This window comes from Ailuropoda melanoleuca, chromosome 1 (assembly GCF_002007445.2).
Source record: "Ailuropoda melanoleuca isolate Jingjing chromosome 1, ASM200744v2, whole genome shotgun sequence".
NCBI classification, from domain to species: Eukaryota; Metazoa; Chordata; class Mammalia; order Carnivora; family Ursidae; genus Ailuropoda; species Ailuropoda melanoleuca.
In genome coordinates this window covers 103,403,480-103,424,170 of record NC_048218.1, presented here as the reverse complement: position 1 = coordinate 103,424,170, position 20,691 = coordinate 103,403,480, and the positions used below count along the sequence as shown (strand labels likewise).

At 34.4% G+C, this 20,691-nt stretch overlaps 1 protein-coding gene across 1 annotated transcript in view; it reads left to right on the top strand.

The window, feature by feature from the left end:
- LEKR1 (leucine, glutamate and lysine rich 1) overlaps nucleotides 1-20,691 on the top strand; it is a 174,328-nt gene that overhangs the window by 60,365 nt on the left and 93,272 nt on the right. The window contains exons 6-7 of the mRNA XM_034663981.1: nucleotides 11,946-12,065; nucleotides 19,785-19,960. Of these exons, the coding sequence (XP_034519872.1) occupies nucleotides 11,946-12,065; nucleotides 19,785-19,960 (296 nt within the window). The remainder of the gene's footprint in view (nucleotides 1-11,945; nucleotides 12,066-19,784; nucleotides 19,961-20,691) is intronic.

Genomic DNA, 20,691 nt, shown 5'->3' with positions numbered 1-20,691 from the left:
GTCTCTCTCTGTCAAATAAATAAATAAATCTTTTTAATTAATTAATTAATTAGAGACCACGGTGCCATTATTTGATGATCTACAAAGTCACATTACATTTCCTTAATGGCATTGCAATTAGAAAACTTTCGGTGTTAAAGCTTCAGGATTTGAGTTAGAAAATATTTAGTGAAACACTGATAGCAGAAAAACGGGCCGAAAATAAAATAGGTTTGTTAACTACAAGAATATTTGGCTATTATCTTATGTCATTTAAAATTTATAGTTGGAGAATATTTCATAATTTTATTTCCTCAGAATATGGCAGGCTAAGTTGAATTTTAAACAAATACTACTACATTTCTTTTCCTTATCCTCTTTGAATAGTAAAATGTAGTGTATGTTATATCTTGTCAAAAAGATTCTTTGGGCATTTTTAAATGTCACTGTAGTATTAATGAAAATCTTTGAATGATCTTTCATTTGGAAGTAACCATAATAACTCACAGCTTTTTCCTCTATTATTAAATATTTTGAGAAGAAAATAAAAGTCTTTCTAACAAATTTTCTTTTCTTCCCTCCATTATGCCTGGGCAACCTCTTCCCTCTGTTCTTCTCCCCTTCTTCCTTGCCTGTTTCCAATAGCATTCACGGTGCAGTCTCTAATCAGAAAGTTCTTCATACTTTCAAGGACACACAAAGAGCAGCTGGTTCCTTGCCTCTCTGCCTCCTCTCATCTGCCTTCTTCCTTTACCATCTTTATCCTGCTGTAATGTAACTCTTCATGCTTATCCTCTCCCACATCTAACCCTAAGTCACAGGAAGCCAAATACCATGCCTTTATTTCCTAATCTTTAATGGTGCCTGTGTGCTATCATGTACATACTGGGCATGTCATACATATTTTTGAGTGGATGACTTCTATTTTTGTTTTTCTTCCCTAGTGTAATTGCAGTTTTATCAGAAGATTAAAAATAGTGACCTGAAGCTGTTCCATATTCTCTTTCCCTTGATTGAGGCAGATTCACTATTGCTTCAAACCTAAAAACGGGAAGAAAGGAAGCCTCAAATTTTAATGATTCTTTGAGTATCTTACAGTTCTATGCATTATTTCTAGAAGCTCACCTATAACTCTCTGGAAACTTTTCAAAGAAGAACAGATGTATAGACTAATGTTTAAAACAACTAATGTAAACTAACAATGTTTTGGGATGCATTAGTAAATGGGCTATCATACTGTGTTGGTATACTCATTTTTGTAAATCTTTGTTAATTTATTAGATTAAAATATTGTTTGCAATATTATTTACAGTAGCCAAGATGTGGGAGCAACCCAGGTGTCCACTGAATAGACAAATGGAAAAAGATGTGGTGTGTGTTTGTGTGTATGTGTGTGTGTGTGTGTGTGTGTATGTGTGTGTAGTGGACTATTATGCAGCCATAAAAAGAAAGATCTTGCCATTTATGACAACATGGATGGACCTAGAGGGTATTATGCTAAGTGAAGTCATGTAGAGAAAAACAAGAACCATATGATTTTCCTTGTATGTGGAATCTAAAAAACAAAACAAATGAGAAAAGAAACAAACAAAAAACATATTTAAATACAGAGAACAAATGTGCTTGCCAGAGGGGAGGTGGGTAGGGTGATGGGTGAAATAAATAAAGAGGATTTAGAGTTACAAACTTCCAGTTAAAAAATAAATATATCACAGAGGTGAAGAGTACAGCATAGGGAATATAGTCAATAATATTGTAATAATGTTCTATGGTGACAGATGGTGACTATGCTTATAGTGGTGAGCACTGAGTTAAATATAGGATTGTTGAATCAATATGTTGTATACTGAAACTAATATAACATTGCATGTTAATTGTACTTCACTAGAAAGAAAAGTCAAAGCCCTAAGGAACTGAGGGCAGGCAGTTTATGGCAAAAATCATAGATCTGGATGAATGTAAGAGAATAATTTTTCTCCTGTACTAGGAGAGATAAAGACCCTGTGAATTGAGGAAGTGAGAAAAAAGTCAGTAGAGAAGAGAGAGGTTAGGCACTGGTTAGTGTCCCAGAAAAGGAGAGTGCATGATAGAATCCTCAAGTTAGTTTGAAGATCTTAAAGAACCTGTACTCACTTTCCCTTAGTAACTCTGAAGGGAAACCAAACCCCATGGAGAAGTCCCAAGTCCTAGACAGCACAAAGTGTATTGGTTAAAGTGGGTTCTGCTGTAAGGGACAGAAACCCTACAATGAGGGATTTATACATGTAGAAATTTAAATACATATACTACATATATGTAAATATGTAACATAATTGTTCTAATTAACAATTATGAATGCTTCAAGTTCCGTTTCTCTGAATTTTAGTGGTGTACATTTTTTTCAGTTTTTTTACTCAGAATATTGCTTTTCTCCAACTTGCCTATTTATTGTCATGAGCTTATTTTGCTAAATGTTTTCCCTGTTTAAGGATTACTAGAAAGCATTCAATCTTCAATCCAACCTTAGAAGTTAATTTTTAGTTTGCTGTATGATAGATCCTGAGCCATACACTATTAAAACTCTTGATTGTAATTGACTAGAATCTAGCTTGAACCAGCTTGGGCGAAAAGTGTTTAATGGATCACAGATTTCAAGGAAAAAAATTAAACCTTGGAAGGGCCTATGAAGGAATAACCTTAACAAAGGACATGACCACCCCAAGACTTTTTTTTTTTTTTAAGATTTTATTTATTTATTTGACAGAGAGAGAGGCAGCCAGAGAGGGAACACAAGCAGGGGGAGTGGGAGAGGGAGAAGCAGGCTTCCTGCCGAGCAGGGAACCCAATGCGGGGCTCCATCCCAGAATGCTGGGATCATGACCTGAGCCGATGGCAGACTTAAAGGACTGAGCCACCCAGGCGCCCCAAGAGTTTTTTTTAAAGATTTTTAAGAGCACCTTAAAATGGTGGTAACGGTATTTTAAAGTTTTTTACATAAACAATGTGATTTTATTAAGAGCATTTTAAAATGATGGAAATTTCCATTTTTCTCCAAATTGTCTTCTATCCTGCTTACCATCAAGGAAAATATAGTAAAACATTTCACCTCCATTTTGTGAAAATATACATCAACCCTACCATACAGAATTATGTGTTTGTTTTTTTATTAAGTCAGGGTTAAGATTTTTAACTTCTGCTTTGTACTAGTACAGCTTGAGTATCATACTTAGTCAAAGGAAGATTTAATAGACTCTGCATATTAAAGAGGCCAGGGGAGTTTTTTTGATTATTGATTCCATTTCATCTCTGGTATCCTGTTCAAGTTTTCTATTTCTTTCTGCTTCAGTTTTAGGAGGTTATTTTCTTATCCATTTAAAAAAATAAAAAATAAAGAGACCAAGGGAGAAATCAAAGACTGAGTAAAGCTCAAATGAGATTAATTAAATGAAATTGATTTAAAAAGCAGTGTTGATTCAGCGCAATGCAAAGTGCCATTCTCTCCCACTATTGGGAGAGGGTGGAGAGAGACAGAGGGAAGAGGAGGGGGAGGGAATGAATATGAATGTGTGATATCAAAGTCAAGACAACAGCTTATTATTGTTAGGCTTTTGAGACCTCTAACATTTAGCAAAGGTAAATATTCCTCATCCTTCCCTCAATAAGGCAATCACCATTTAGAAGGAGCCAAACTATTAAGGAGTACATTTGTTATCAATATACTGAAAGTACCTTAATAATGTATATGATAATGACTGGGATAAAATTAGCTACCTCAAAAAAGGTATGTTTTAGTAACTAAGCCAGAACTTTTGTAGGATGATATAAATAGGTATTACAGTAATTCTATAAGTACAAGTAATAGGATATCACTCAAAAGGAAATTATGTGCTTGCATTCACAAATAATTTTGTTTTATTTAAAAATATTTATTTGAGAGAGAGGAGAGAGAGGGAGCACAAGTGAACTCAAGGTGGGCGGGGGAGGAGAGGGAGTGGGAAAGAATCTTCAGCGGACTCCATGCTGAGTGTGGAGCCCAATTCAGGGCTTGATCCCACGATGCTGAGATTATGATCCTGAGATCATGGCCAGAAATCAAGAGTCAGACACTCAACCAACCGAGACACCCAGGCGCCCCATAAATAATTTTGTTTTAAATATTGCTACTGTTCTGTGCACTGGATGTTAGTGACATTTTTGGGCCTGGGCATTCTCCAATTGACATTTTTGAAGTTGCCACACCCCTGGTAATAGGTAAAGAAGTTTGGTTTCTGTCCCCAAAATTTCACAAAGTGCTTAGTGACTTTTCTCTGCAAATTAAGAATTCCTTATGGTTTTATTGAATCCAAATGATTATCTACCTATATACTTGGGCTCCCCACCCCATATTCCCTACTTTCTTGAAAGGCAGTTTAATTTTCTGGATGCATTAGGCCGTGGTTAATTCCAAAGGAGCAGTTACAGAAGCCACTTTTTGTAGTTGGCAGTTAGTTGCATGTCCATTTCTGAAATCCATTTCCCAAGAGCTCTTGAAGTACTGTCTTGTTTTGATTGATTTCTTTGTTGTAGTCCTAATTTTTCCTTTGATAATTGGATGCCTTTGCCTGTCAGATCTTGGTGGGATATAATCCTGAAAACCCCCCACCTCGTTTCTTTAGACCCCTAGCTTCCACCCGTCATCTTAAATTGCTGCAAAACCAGTTTGAGGGAAAGACTAAAAATAAAGGAATCCTTAGATCCAGGAGTTTGACATAAAAGAATATAGGTTACAGGTGGTAAAATCCCCAGTGATGTGATTAGCTTTCTTGTGTTTTCTAAAGTGTTTGATTACAGAGTGGAGGGAAGTTAAAAGAGTGTTTTTAAAGTATTTTCCTTTAGAATATTTTCATTATGAGTGATATTAATAGATGATCCAAATGGAAATAATTAAGAGACTATAATACTTTTCCCAAATTTGTTTTACAACTCTGTGATTCTCACACAACTCATTTTAGTCAAGTTAGCTAAGGGAAAAGCTGGGAAATAGATAAGGGTAATAAATGTGTTGTTCTCATGGGTGTGTTGGCAAGAGGTTTATAATACTAGTCATCTAACTTCCAGCACAGGACTCTCTACGCTAGAACATGCTGTTAGTCCCTACTATTTTCAGGAACACCCTCTCACTAGAAAACAACGTGTCCTCACATCAACATAGTATTCAACTTTAATGCAGAATTATGGCTGTTAAGAAAAATGTGTGCTTGCACAGTACATACTTTATTACAATATTATGTGAATTGTTTATTTTATAAAGTTGATATATACAGTAAAGCAAACATTAGTGCCTTTCCAGGTATGGCATTTTAAACCATATCAGTTTAATTCTAAAGAACTGAAGTTAACTACATAGCCAGAACAGAGTGAAGTAATGTGGCCTAACTACTCAGGGAGTATTGTTAGAGGGCCTGAGATGCTATTTATATGTAACATTCATTTGGGGAACATATTAAAAGAAGTAAACTTGGAAAGTGTTTTAATGTGTAGGTCTTTTTTTTAGTTATAAAAAGGAAAATATTTTGTAAAAATACAAGCTTAGAATTCTTTTCTGGGTAAATCTTAATAGTTGGAGTGGGCTTTAATTAAGTAATGTTTAATACAAATGTCATTTAATCCAGCAGTATATTAGCTTAAATTTTCTTCTAATATTTCTGGATTTTTCCACATTTACCAATCTTGATTGTTTATACACACATAATAAGCTACCTAGGTGTTTATTTAAATTCTATTTTATTCTTATAAATTTTTATTGAAGTACAATATAGAGACAAATGCATAAATATACGTGTACAGCTAAATTAAATTTCACAAAGTGAATCTCCCTTGTAATCAGCACCCAGATCATGAAACAGAACATAACATCCTTCCAGAAGCTTTCTTTGCCTCTTTAACTGTCACCCACCCAAAGGAATTTACTATCTAGATTTATAACACCATAGATCAATTTTACCTTTTTAAAAACTTTATGTAAATAGAATTATTTAGTGTACCTTCTTTTATCTGCTTTCCTTCACTTAACATTATGTTTGTGAGATGCATCTATGTTGTATTGGGTAGCTGCTGTTCATTCCTTTGCTGTTCAGTTTTGTATGGTATGAATATACCACAGTGGACTTATCTGCTCTGCTGTGGATGGGCATTTGGGCTGTTTTTGATTCAGGGCTATTATAATCACTGGTGCCGTGAGCATTCATGTGCATGTCTTTGGTGAATAGAGGAGCACATTTCTGTTGGGTATGTACTAGGTGTGGAAATTCTGGATCATGGATTATACATATGGCCAGGTTTATACCGACTATGTATTCAAAGTATTTGTGTTAATTTACATTCCCACTAGAAGTATTTGAAAGCTTTTATTGATCTGTAAATTATAGCTGTTTTTTTTCCTCTATAATTGGTCTTGGTATTCTGTCCATGCCAGGACACAGAGATCTACTTTATTCTTTTTCCTTTTTTATAGTATTTCATAGGAATATAGGTTATTTAGTGTTCCTCTAGTATTGACCATGAAAGTTGTTTCCTTTTATTTTGCTATTAAAAATATTGTATAATCTCCAAAATTTAAAATACACCCACCTTTTTACACAATTTATACTACAGATATGTTTGACATGCACAAATTATTCATTGCATATGTACATGTGATTTTTTTTAACTTTTTGTTTTGAAACAATTTTGATTTGTAGAAGATTGCAAAAATAGTACAGAGAGTTTCCATATGCCTAGCTTCCCCTAATGTTAATACCTTACATAACTATTGTACAATTATAAAAACTAAGAAATTAACATTGGTACAATACTGTTAACTAACCTACAGACTTTATTTGATTGTATCAGTTTTGCCACTAACATCTTTTTCTCCAGTCCAGGATTCAATCTGGAATCACTCACTGCGTTTAGAGCTCATACTATCTTAGCCTTCTTTGGTCTGTGACAGTTCCTTAATCTTTGCCTTTCATGACCCACGGCTTTTCAAGACTACTTTTCAGTTATTTTGTAGAATATCCCTCAATTTGGGTTTGTCTGATATTTACTCATAATTATATTGAGATTATTCCTTTTTGGCAACAATACCACAGAAGTGATATGCCCTTCTCAGTGCGTATCATGGTAGAGTGTATCTGCTGTCAATATGTCTTCTTATAGGTGATGCTAACCTTGATCACTTGGCTAAGGTGGTGTTTGCCAGATTCCTCCACTGTAAAATTATTATTTTTCCCTTTGCAATTAATACATATCTTGGAGTAAATACTTCCCTTATTCATTCTATACTTATTAATTGAAATTTCTTTGTGAGGGAAAGGCTCTTCTTTCTCTTCCACTTATTAATATCAGTGTGGAATAATTCACTTTTATTTTGTGGGTTATACTCAAATACTATAGTTATTTATTTTGTTTCTAAACTGTTCCAGTTTTGGCTATTAGGAGTTCTCAGGTGGCACCTGTGCCCTTTCTTGAGCTCTTCCTTACTTTCTGGCACCACAAAATGTTCTAGGCTTGCCTTAGATTTTCCCTGCCCCAACTAATTCTGGAATCAACCAGTTCTCTAAGATGCCTTGGTTTTTTTTATTGGAAAATGGTATTTAGAAATCAAGATGTCAGAATTGGGTGTGCTCATTGCTACTGGGGTAGCTTGCTTCTGAGCATTGATTGTTTTTTGTCATTTATACCTTTCTCTTGGATCATGACATTCAGAATACCCAATCATTGTTGTGTGTTTTTTTAAATAAATGCATTTAAGACTATAAGTTTTTCTCTGAGTACTTTGATATATAATGTTTCCATTATTTATTTCTAAATAGCTTATAATTTTTATTTTTGTTTCCTCTTTGGCCCAGTGTTTGTTAGATGTATGTTTAAGTTCCATGTATGTAGATTTTTAAATTGGCTTTTTGTTGTAAATGTTTCATGTAATTTTACTGTAAGCAATGAATGTGCATATATGATTTTTTTTCTTTTTAAGAACGTATTAAAATTTTAATTGTGGCTGGTTACGTGGTCAGTTTTTATGATTATATCATGTGTTTGAAAGAATGATTATTATATCCAATTATATCCATACATCAAGTTTGTTAATTCTGTTATTCAAATCTTCAATAACTTTACTATTTTTCATATCATTGTAACCATTCCATTTCTGTGAGAGATGTGTTAATACCTCCCATTATGATTAAAAATTTGTTCTCATTTGATTTTGAACAGATATTTCTTTATGTTTTGAAGTTATGTTTTGGGTATGTAAAAGTTCATGATTATTATTTTTCTTGGTAGAATGGGATTTTTATCAAAACTAAAGGGTTCTATTGCTAGTTATTAATATTAATATATATCTTTTATCATTTTTAAAGCATCTATCTGGTATATATTTTTCTAACCTTTTATTTTCTACATTTGTTAAATTTTCTTTTTTTTTTTAGATGTGACTCCTGAAAACAACATTTGGCTGATTTGTTTTCTCTTAGTATGCCAAAAGAAATACTTGTCAGGGTACAAAGTGAGGCTGAAAATAGGAGAATTTATTAAAAATATTTTAAAAGTGCATTTAGACTTTCAGAACCTCTCCCCCACTCTTCCTCCCCAAAGGCTTTTAATTACCTTGTCCTGACTCTGGCAGATGGCATAGGTACTATCAAAATAGCTGATTCCCCACATGATCTCCCCACAGTTGAAGCCCATCATTTAGCAATTCCACTGCACACTACAGAAGCTTAACGCATTTCAGTGCCTCATTTGTTAGGTTTTTTTAAAGAGAAAATAGTATAATAAATATGGAGATTCAAAAATTACCATGATTTTTGTCATATGTGCTTTATCTGTCCCTTTTTTTTGTTTGTTTTTTTGCTAAAGTAACTTAAGGAAAATCCAAGACTGCATGCTATTTTCATCCCTATTTACTTCAGAGAGATGTGCCATTTTCTCATATAACAACAGTATCATTATCCCCAAATTAGCAGTAGTTCCTCTGTATTTTCTAATTCCCAGTTCATAATCAAATTTCCTTAATATTTAAGAAAATTATTTATTTGTTTGAATCTGTTCTATACAAGGTCCACATGTCACTTTTGTTGCTTCTCTTTTATTTAGAAAAGCCACCCTCCCCCCTTTCCTCCCTTTGTCATTATTGACTTGTAGAAACTGGACAAATTGTCTTCATTTGTAAATATGAATAGAAAACAAAGGATCTCCAGACTGTAAGGGAGGCTTCAAATGTGAAAGAGAAAAAACAAAACAGAGAAAAAATTGAAAAACCCAGAGGAAACAGAAGCAATGCAGTAAGCTGAAGAAAACTAAAACACAGTGTAATTGATATCAAAATTATCATCAAAAGAATAAGAAATTGTATCTATGAAATGAGAACAAGGGGTAATAAAAAAAGGAACCTTTTGAAGATTAAGAAAGAATTCCTGATAATTAAAATATGATAGCAGAATTAAAAATTTCATAGGCAGAATGGAAGATAATGAAACTAAAACAAAATGTCCAAAGTAGTAAGATGGCAAAAAAATTTAAGAAAATTAGATTTCTCCAGATGGTTCCACATCCAAATAGAAGGATGTTCCAGAAAGGAAACAGAAAATGAAGGGGAAGGAATCATTCTCCCTACGGTAAAGTTCCTGAAACTAAACATCAGTTTCCAAAACAAATACTCATGAAATGCCCAGCACAGAGAATGACAAAAGACTAACACAATAATATATTGTGATGAAATTTAAGAATACTAAGTGAAAAGAAAAATTTTAAAGCTTCTGAACCAGGGCTTGGGCTGAGTGGGGAGAACCTACCATGTATCATACAAAGTAGGAATTAGAATGTCACTGGACTTTGCAGAAACAGCACTGGAAGTTAGGAAATAGAGGACAGTGATCTAATTTTTGCATAAAGAATATTTTTCTCATCTGTGATTCTATATTCAGCTAAACTGTCCAGTCTGAGATATAGTAAAGACTTTCAGATAGTCACATTCTTAAAATTACCTCTCATGCACAAAACGCTCCTGGAGGAATTTTTCTACCAAAAGGAGCATACCATAGAGGAGGAAGCCTTTAGAGCAAGGATATAGAGGATTTGGCATGAAATGGACTCTGGGAAACAAACTGAGGGCGTCAGAGGGCAGGGGGGCGGGGGAATGGGATAGACTGGTGATGGGTATTAAGGAGGGCATGTATCACATGGTGCACTGGGTGTTATACACAAGTAATGAATCATGGAACTTTACATCAAAAACTAGGGGTGTACTATATAGCGACTAACATAATATAATAAAAAAATACTAAAAAAAAAAAAAAAGAGCTGGGGACAGTTCCTGAAATGACAAGAAAGGGAAGTCCCAGGATGAAATTTGTATAGTCAATTGAGAGAATACCCAGACTGGAGCAGGGGAATAGAGAGCTCTGGGAAGAATGTTTCCTGGAAAAGAAATCATATGGAAGAGTTTTCTGCTGTGTCTGAAGGTGTTGAGAAAGAAGAATTATACCTCTGTCAGATTTGGAAGATGTATCAGTAATAGGTACACAGAAAACTAGGAAGAAAAGGAGATGGTTTTTTAATCCGGGGACAACAAAAAGTACAGGAAAAGAAATGTGATCATATCATAACATGTGGCTCACTAGTGAAGAATAATGTAAATACTAAATTAAAAGGTTGATTTAAACTGGGTGGGTGAGATGGAGAAGGCGGTGTGTTTGTATGTGTGTATAAAAGTGTAAGTATGTGTAGGAGGGTCATTCTTACTAGGATTACGATAGAAGCTGCTAGCTACCTACCCTAACATCATTCTTCCTTCTTTCTTAGTAATAGAACTGTGGCTATATCTGCTTTACTTGGAATAGGTATGGCCATGTGTCTAATGTCTAGTTCAGCAGAAGCAGCTTCTGGTACTTCCAAGAAGTTTCCTTAAAACAGAGTGAGCATTATTCTCCTCTTGCTGCTGGTCTGGAATGGGAAAAGAATTTTTGGGGTTTCTGCCACTATCATAGTCAATGAAAATAACACACACCAAATATGGTAGACCAGAGAGTTGGAAGGATCCTGGGGCTCTGATGACTCTATAAAGCTATTATTATCAGCATTGGATTGGCTAATAATACATTTGTTTTATGTGATGTAATATACTCTTGTAATTTAAGCTATCATCTTTTAGGTCTCATATGGAGCAGAATCAGAGCTTAACTGATTTGTAAATTACTAGGTAATATCTAAACTGAAATATTAAGGAATAACAATATAAGCATGTTATTTAGTAATATAAAAGTAAATACTGGGGGGCCCCTGGGTGGCTTAGTTGGTTAAGCATCTGCCTTCTGCTTGAGTCATGATCCTGGGGTCCTGGGATCGAGTCCCACATCCCGCTCCCTGCTCAGTGGGGAGTCTCCTTTTCTGCTTCTCCTTCTTCCTCTGCCCCTCCCCCTGCTTATGTGCTGTCTCTCTCACACTCATTCTCTCCAATAAATTTAAAGAAAAAAAAAAGAAGTAAATACTGGAGGAGTAAGGGAAAAAAAGTTAAAAGTTGTTTTAGGCAGTGGGAATTGAGGTAAAAGCAAATGATTACTGTATTTTCTTTAGCTCTTTTAGTAATATTTGACATTTGGAATTGTATACATGTATTACTTTAATAAAAATTACATTGATATTTGGTTACATTTTAATTAGTAATGCAAATGAAAATACATGTTCATTGTAAAAAATTTGAACAATACAGAAGATATAGAGTAAAAGTTTTGCCTTCCTTCCATGTTCTTTGCCTTTCCCCTTCCCATCAGTTCCACTCTCCTCCTTGGGGATAATGGTGTTTGATATGTGTCTCTCCATACTTTTTCTGTACATTCATTTAGTGTATATAAAGATGCATAGTTTTTTAACACTTATTTTTATTAAAAATGTATTTAAATTTTAATTCAATAAAATTCTAAGAATGAAATTTTTAAGCTTGTAATGGATATTGTTTATATTTTTAGAATTCGAGATGTAAGCATGCAGTTAGAAAGTCAACAAAATGAATTTCAGAGAGTACAGAAAGAATTGAGTCATTTGCAACATGAATTAAAAATTAAGCAGAGACAATCACAAGTATTCAGGTAAGATTGTCTTTAAAGAATTGAAAATGATAAGGATTGAAAAAGAACATTTGATACTGTGTAAACATTCAAACATTTTAGTAACATAGTTTCTATATTCAGTGTGGTTGAAAAAAAAGGAAACAACTTCACTTGGGTTTTTTTTTTTTTTTACCATTATCTCAACTGAATAGTTTTAGCAGTACATTTAGATCAGGCAAACACCTTGCTTTTATTGTGCAGTAACATTTAGAATGAAAGCACAGTCACTAATTTATTATTATTTTTTGACCAGTGTTTTTTGGTGTATTCAATTCCCTGCCTGATAGTCCAGTGATACAGAAAGTAATAGAAGAATGGGATAAATTTTTTTTTAAATTTACTTATTTATTTGAGAGAGAGGGAAAAAGTGCTCATGTGTGCATGAGTTGGGGAGAAGCAGAGGGAGAGAATCTTCAAGCAGACTGCCCGCTGAGTGTGGAGCCCAGGTGGGGGCTCATCTCAGGACCCAGCGATGATGACCTGAACTGAAACCAGGTGTTGGATGCTTAATCAACCGAGCCACCCAGGCACCCCTAGAACAGGGTAACTTTCTAAATGATAGTTAATAGACCACGTAAATTTCAAAATCTCCAACATAAATGGTGTTAATTCTGCTTTTATAAAATTTTTGGAGGGTTTATAATACCTGAAGGCAAAACACAATGTTCTAAATAAATTAGGAAGTTCATTTTCTTTTATAAAATCGGAATTGAATATATTGAGAATATCAGAATATCAGATTCTTTTCAAAATTGAGTAACTTAGCTCTTAGAAAACGGAAAAAATTAAATGAACATTATAAATAGACACAGGTTCTAGGTTACTAAAAAAACATACTTTTTCAATCTACTAGTTGTTACCAGAAACATTGTTCCATTAAAAAAATTACCTGGGCTAATAATTTTTTAATATACTATCTGGTGACCATCTGCTGGTCAATTACCTTTCATAAGTGCCTTGCACATAATGACGCTCAATAAATAATTTTTGAATCAATGAGTCTACTCATAAAACAGATGATCATTTTTGTCATCAGGAATCTTCTCTGCTCTGTCCCAGAAATCTGGTATTGAACCAGCAGGTGATTCCGGTTCTCCACTTTAGTCAGGCCAACCAGTGCTTCAGCTCTGCTCTTCCAATAGCTCTGGCTCAGGTCTGCTAAGGAAGTCCCATTTATTTTATCCACTAATGCCCTTGTGGGTGGTAGGATTGACTGAATTTTAAAGTTTAGACGAGGATTAGATTAAATAATTAATGCTGCTTCAAAATATTAAGACTGATAAAATGTTCATTATTCACATTTTACATGTGATTTGTAACATTTTAAATTCTTGAAAAAACTAAGGCATCTTTGTTATTTTTATTGTATTCTAATTTTATCATTTTGAGTTATACTTTTAACTGCCAAGTTTTTAAAAAAAATTTCAATAGATATGTGACTTTTGTTTATTTTTAGCTAAAAGATACAAATTAGGAGTCTGGGGTCTGACTTACATAAAAACATAGCACTTACTGAAAAACAATTTTGGAAGTAACCATCTAACTAAACAGTACAAATAAAAGTTTATGATACACAAATAGAAATGATTACTGGTTTTATTCCTCACTAGTAGGTACGTTATGGATAGGAACAGACAGTCTGGTGAAAATAAAATCAAAGTTTATAGGGTCAGCAATTTTGTTGCATTACTAAAAGCTGATTTTAAAGTAGTTTATCTTAAAAATATCTACTAGAATACAGAAGAAAAGGAGCTTATCATCTCTCTAAATGTGGCAAAGAAAAGCAGCATGAACTTTAGGTACTCAGATATGATAATTTTATTTGTGGAGTCCAAAAGGAACTCCCCCCCCCTTTTTTAAAGATTTTATTTATTTGTCAGAGAAAGAGAGAGCAGAAGCAGGGGGAGTGGAGGCAAATGGAGAAATAGGCTCCCTGCTGAGCAAGGAGCCTGATGAGGGACTTGATTCCAGGACCCTGGGATCATGACCTGAGCTGAAGGCAGATGCTTAACCGACTGAGCCACCCAGGTGTCCCAAATGGAACTTTCAGTAGATCAATGAACTATGTCTTTGAGTTGCATTGTTCTTTTAAAATTATTCTGTCATTTACTTAATTGTAATTGGGCTTAATCACCTAGCCTCCAGAAAAATGTTCTTCATTGTCTGTTTTTCCTGACATCATTTCCAACCTGTTTCTTGCAAGGAGGTTATCAGGAGTAGGTGTGGTCTGTCTCAATTGGCTCAGCACATCTGCTATTCAGAATAAAATGCCTTTGAGAATGGAAATTAAGTGTAGAAGGCCTGTAAAATGAACACCAAAAAATAGTATGGAATATAAGTATACTTCACTTTATGCAAATCTGTATATAAATCCAGTGCTCCAAATCAATCCATATTTGAAATATTTTAGACAGTGTTTACTTTTAGAGGATTCCTATTGTGAATTTTTCATAAATTGTTTGAAATATAAAGTACTTACTTTTTTTTTTTTTTTTTTTTTTTGGNTTTTTTTGAGATGGGGAGTGGGAAGGAAGAGGGGGAGAAAGAGATGGAGAGAGAGAATCTTAGCGCGGAGACCAATGTGGGGCTCGATCTCATAACCCTGAGATCATGACCTGAGCCAAAATCAAGAGTTGGACTCTTAAGTGACAGAGCCATCCAAGTGCCCCCTTTCTTTTTTAATGTGTAAATCTAGACTCTGTCATCTGGCTTTATTTATTTCTTTTTTTGTAGCCTCAATCTCATAGTTTATCATATCACATCTTATTTTAAACAGTTTTGTTGATATCCTGCCCCACTGACATTTGGTGACCTGATAGCCTAAGTGACACTCATTTTTTTTTGTTAAGCCAATCAATCTATTATTTAATCACAGAATCTGGCACAAAGTAGGGACTCAGAAATATTTATTTAATTATTGAATGATAATGGCTATGTTTTAAGCATTTCCAGGTAATATTTGAACTTTAAAGATCCCTTCTAAAGATAAAAATCTTAATCTGTTACTCTAAAGTGGATAATCTGGAGCATTGCATGGGTTACATCAGTTACTTACTACAAAATTCACTCATGTTAAGAGCACAATATATTGATTTTTACACTGTAAGACCTACTAAGTTGTGCAACCATTACCACATCTGGTATTGGAACATTTGAGTCACTCCTAAGATTCTCATGCCATTTGCACTCAATCTCTGTTCTTACCACCCATCCTGACAAGCACTAATCCGTTTCTATGGATTTGCATTTTTCTGGACATTTTGTATATATGGAATCAGACAATGTGATCTGATTCTACTTTTTGTTTATTCATTTGCTTTTTTTTTTTTTTTAGATTCCACATGCAAGTGAAATCATATGGTATTTGTCTTTCTTAGTCTGATGTACTTCACTTAGCATAATACCTTGTTGTGGGTTTATTTCTGGGCTTTCTGTTTGGTTGCAGTTATTTATGTATCTGTTTTTGTGCCAATACCATACTGTTTTGATTTCTACAGCTTTGTAGTAGTATATCTTGAAATCTGGATTTGTGATTATCTCCAGCTTTGTTTTTCTTCCTTAATGTTGACTTGGCTATTTGAGGTCTTTTTATGGCTCTATGTAAATTGCAAATTTCTCACTTTAAATGGAAAGCTAGAAATGGTTAAGCTTAGTGAGGAAGGCATGTCAAAAGCCAAGATATGCCCAACAATAGTCAAATTATAGAAAGAGCCCAAATGTCCATCTACTGATAAATGAATAAAGAAAGTGTGTGTGTATAGTGGAATATTACTCAACCATCAAAAAATAAAATCTTGCCATTTGCAATGATGTGGATGGAGCTAGAGTGTATTATGCTAAGTGAAATAAACCAGTCACAGAAAGACAAATACCATATGGTTTCAGTCATATGTGGAATTTAAGAAACAAAACAGATGAACACAGGGGAAGGGGAAAAAAAGAGAGAGAGTGGGAAGCAAACCATAAGAGACTTTTAACTATAGAGAACAAACTGAGTTTTGATGGAGGGGGGTGGGTGGGGGATGGGCTAGATGGGTGGTGAGTATTAAGGAAGACACTAATTGTGATGAGCACTGGGTGTTATATGTAAGTGATGAATCACTAAATTCTACATTTGAAACCAATTTTATCATATATGTTAATTAACTAGAATTTAAATAAAACCCTGAAGTCAGGAAACAAACAAAAAGCCAAGATATGCCAAAAGCTAGGCCTCTTGTGCCAGTTATCCAAGTTGTGGATGCAAAAAAAAGTTCTTGAAGGAAATTAAAAGTGTTACTCCAGTGAACACATGAGTGATAAGGAAGCAAAACAGCTTTATTACTGATATGGAGAAAATTTTAGTGGTCTGGATAGAATATCAAACCAGCCCCAACAGTCCCTTAAGCCAAAGCTTAATCCAGAGCAAGGCCCCAACTCTTCAATTCTATGAAGGCTGAGAAAGGTAAGGAAGTTGTTGAAGAAAAGTTTGAAGCTAGCAGAGGTTGGCTGATGACATTTAAGGAAAGAAGCACTCGCCATAACATAAAAGTGCAAGATGAAGCAACAAGTGCTTAAGTAGAAACTATATGGCAAGTTTGCTGAAGATCTAGCTAAGAAAAGTGATGAAGGTGGCAACACTGAAAACAGATTTCCAATTTAGACAAAACAGCCTTCTATTGGGAAAAGATGCCACCTAGGACTTTCTTAGCTAGAGAGGAGAAGTCAATGCCTGTTTTTAAAGCTTCAGAGAAAGGCTGACTCTCTTGTTAGGGGCTAATGCAGCTGGTAATTTTAAGTTGAAGCCAGTGCTCATTTATAATTTTGAAAATTCAAGAGCCCTTAAGAATTATGCTAAATCTACTCTGCCTATACTCTAGAAATAGAACAACAAAGCCTGGATGATAGCAAATATGTATATGATACGGTTTACTAAATATTTTAAGCCTATTGTTGATGCTTACTGCTCAGAAAAAAATATTCCTTTCAAAATATGACTGCTCATTGACAATGCACCTGGTCATCCAAAGACAATTTAAGCCTACTCATTTTTTAAAAACACTTGAAATGTTCCTAATCTTATAATCATATAAAAAATTTTGGTAAGTTTTTTCCAAATTGGACAATGTATAATATTTACACAGTGTTATCAGTAATGAAACATAAAGCTGAAAGAATCTCTTAAAACTACCAATAATAAAAAACTAATGGCCGTGCTAGATGAAAGGCTATATAATTTTTATATTCTCCCCACATAAAGTATTATATAAAATGGTTCTCATATGAACAAGTGGTTGTAGAACACGTGGACAAAAATTGCAAATAGGGTGCCTGGTTTGCTCAAGTTGGTTAAGCCTCTGACTCTTGGTTTCAGCTCAGGTCATGATCTCAGGGTCGTGGGATCAAGCCCTGAGTTGGGCTCTGTACTCAGTATGGAGTCTGCTCTAGATTCTTAACCTCTCCCCCCACCCCTCCCCACCAGTCACACATGGTGCACAAGCTCGCTCTCTAAAAATAAATAAATTTTTAAAAATCTTTTAAAAAAATAAAAGGTATTATAGCACTGTTACTTATTAGGAAGTTATATCATTTTCCTGTATTTTGTGACATTGGTGGAATTCATCAACTTTAAAATTTTGTTTGTAATGATTTTTTTCATTCTATGGATAATTGTACACTTGTAACCTAATTTTGTAGACATCATTTTTTCTTTGTAGAGAAAGCAAGAGAGAGAGAGAGTGGGGGTAGAGAGGGAGAGAGACGATCATAAGTAGGTTCCACACCTAACTTGGGACCAGAGGTGGGGCTTAATCTCACAACCCTGATATGACCTGAGCCTAAATCAAGGGTCAGTCACTTAACCGACTGAGCCACGCAGGTGCCTCAAGTAGACATCATTTTTGTATTGTTTTTTTCAAGAAAGCTCTCCTCCCACTCACCACTAATCATATAAGATTTAGGCCCCACAGAATATGGATCTGCTCTTGGTTAACAAGCTTGAATTTTCTGTTTCCTGCCTTTCTTTCTACAGAAGCACCTGAATTTACATCTAGTCTTTTTTCTGTTAAATATCCTTGTAAGCCCTGACTCCCATGCACATGGCTTACTCTCAGCAGCTGGCTTACACCAAACCCCTTGACCTTGACTTAGTTCATAGCTCTTATCTCCCTGTCTTACCAGTTTCTGGCTCTACATTCAGACTTCCCATTCTCACTTTTGGCCCCCTTGATTAAGTGATCTATTTGGACTCCTTCTCTGCTTTTTGAAATTAGCATCTTTCTTAACTCACAGCTCTGCATGCTGATTGAGGCATCCCCTGTGGCTTCTGATAACTCAGGTGGACCTTAGTTACCACATGGAATGACACCATGCTTTTTCCTGACAAAGGCTAATCTTTCAGCCTCTACCCTACCTCTGTCCTTTCTAGGACTTTGCACAAGAAATTGCGCCTCTTGTCTGTGTTTTTAGCCTCTGACTATACTTGTATTTTACTCAGCTGTGTGCACTCAGGTATCTCCTATCTTAACAAATCTACTCTGCATTTTCCTCTTTCTCTTCTTGCCACTTAAATCAAGGTTCTTGATTGCTGGTATCACCTGTTTTGTCACTTCTGCTTTGTTGCTCTGTCCTTTCCTACTTAATGCCTCTCTCTGAGATCACCAGAGGCCTCCTTAATACCAGATACAGCACACTCTGTTCAGCCTTTATCTGAAGGCTTAAACACTGACCACTACTTTTTTGCTTAAATTCTCTTATTTCCTGGATTTCAGATATTATTATTTTGGTTTTTCATCTCTTTTACTCCATAGTCTTTTTTGTTGGATTCTTTTCTGTTTTAGTCCCAAAAACATTAGTGCTATCCAGTGTTTTATCCTCAACACTTCTCACTTATTCATTTCTCCAGCTGGGTGATCATTATTTTTACTCATTCATTCATTTGTCAGTATTTGTTAAGCATATACTACGTGGTAAGTACTGTGGTAGGTGCTTGGGAAACTGATGAATAAGACAGATATAGTCTCTGCATCATAGATTTAGTCCATTCAGGAAGATAATTATTAACCAAATAATTACAATTCCATGGCTTCAGTCATAATTTTTTTGCTAATAACTCCCAGATCTATGCCTGAATCTTTTTTGATTATTAGGTAAATTATAGCCAGGACATCTAAAGTAATAAAATCACTGAGATTACAAAAAATCTGTTATTACTTTGAACTGTGACATTCCTTGAAGCAAAAGCACTGGATCAATCACTTTAAAAGGTATTCTTTATTATTACCCCAGGTTTTATACAGCCTGGAGAACCATGGTATATAGCAAGAATACTGTCTAAGAATCTGAGATTCTCATTTTGGCTTGTGATTAAGTCACTTTGACCTGATTTTCTTCACTAAGTATTTACTGTTGAATGAAGTTAAAACATTAATTGAATTGATGTGTATGAAAAGGTTAGCTGTCTTTCTTTATAGTTAAAATAATGGAAATGAGTTGGGGTGACCATATACCTCAGTTTTCCTGGGATATTCCCAATTTATATCTATCATCTCTGCAAAATACAAATAGCACCTCCTTTTACGTTCAAAATTGTCTCCTTTTAGCCAGTTGATTATATGGTCATTCTCAAACCATTTTTCAAAGAAAACCATTTTTTCAAAGAAATATTTGTTATTATGCTTGCTATTTTTAAAATTCCTAATTTTTTAAACTATTTTACAGTCAAAGATTGGTGAAGTACAAATATTTCTGGAATAAGACTCTTTCATTACTTACTTTTACTAAAAGGGAGCTAACCAGTATTAAAAATGAAGTATATGATAATTTTCAAAACTGGACTTCACTGAAAGGAGAAGTTTTTCTACAAATTAAATCCATAAGTGAAACAGCCTTGACAGGTTTGTTGTGTATATTTAGAATGTAATCATCTTTTCTTTCATTCTTTCTTTCATTCTTTTCTTTTCTTTTTTTGCTATATGGTACATCATAAGTAATGGCATAGAATTTCATTTTATGTGATGGGACTTATGATCAACTTTTAAATTTGTTGCTGGTTGGTAAACTAGCTGACCATTATGACTTCTTTGAACCCTGAAATTTAGTAATTATAAGCTGATCTAAAATAAACCATGATACATCCATCTATCTTGAGCTGTGACCGGAAGTCTGTTTATTATGATTAATGTGCCAATTTGTATTTTAAAACTTTTTCTGCTGTTCATGATTTAGTATTTCATGTTGCATCAGCCTTCCCTCAGATAACTGATAAATTCTGGACAAAATAACTACTTAAAAACACTGGAGAGTGACCAAAACCAAGCACATAACAGAGGGAATGTCAGATATTGATAGAAGGCATATTACTAAGTGAAAGAAGCCAATCTGAAAAGGCTACATACTGTATGATTCCAACTAAATGACATTCTGAAAAGGGTAAAACTATGAATATAGTAAAGAAATCTGTTTTTGCCAGGGTGTGAGGGAAGGATGAGTAGGTTGATCATGGAAGATTCTTAGAGCAATGAAAATATGGTACTATAATGGTGTGTACATGTAATTATATATGTTGTCAAAACTCATAGAATGTAAGCACCAAGACTGAAAACTAATATAAACTAAGGATTTGGGG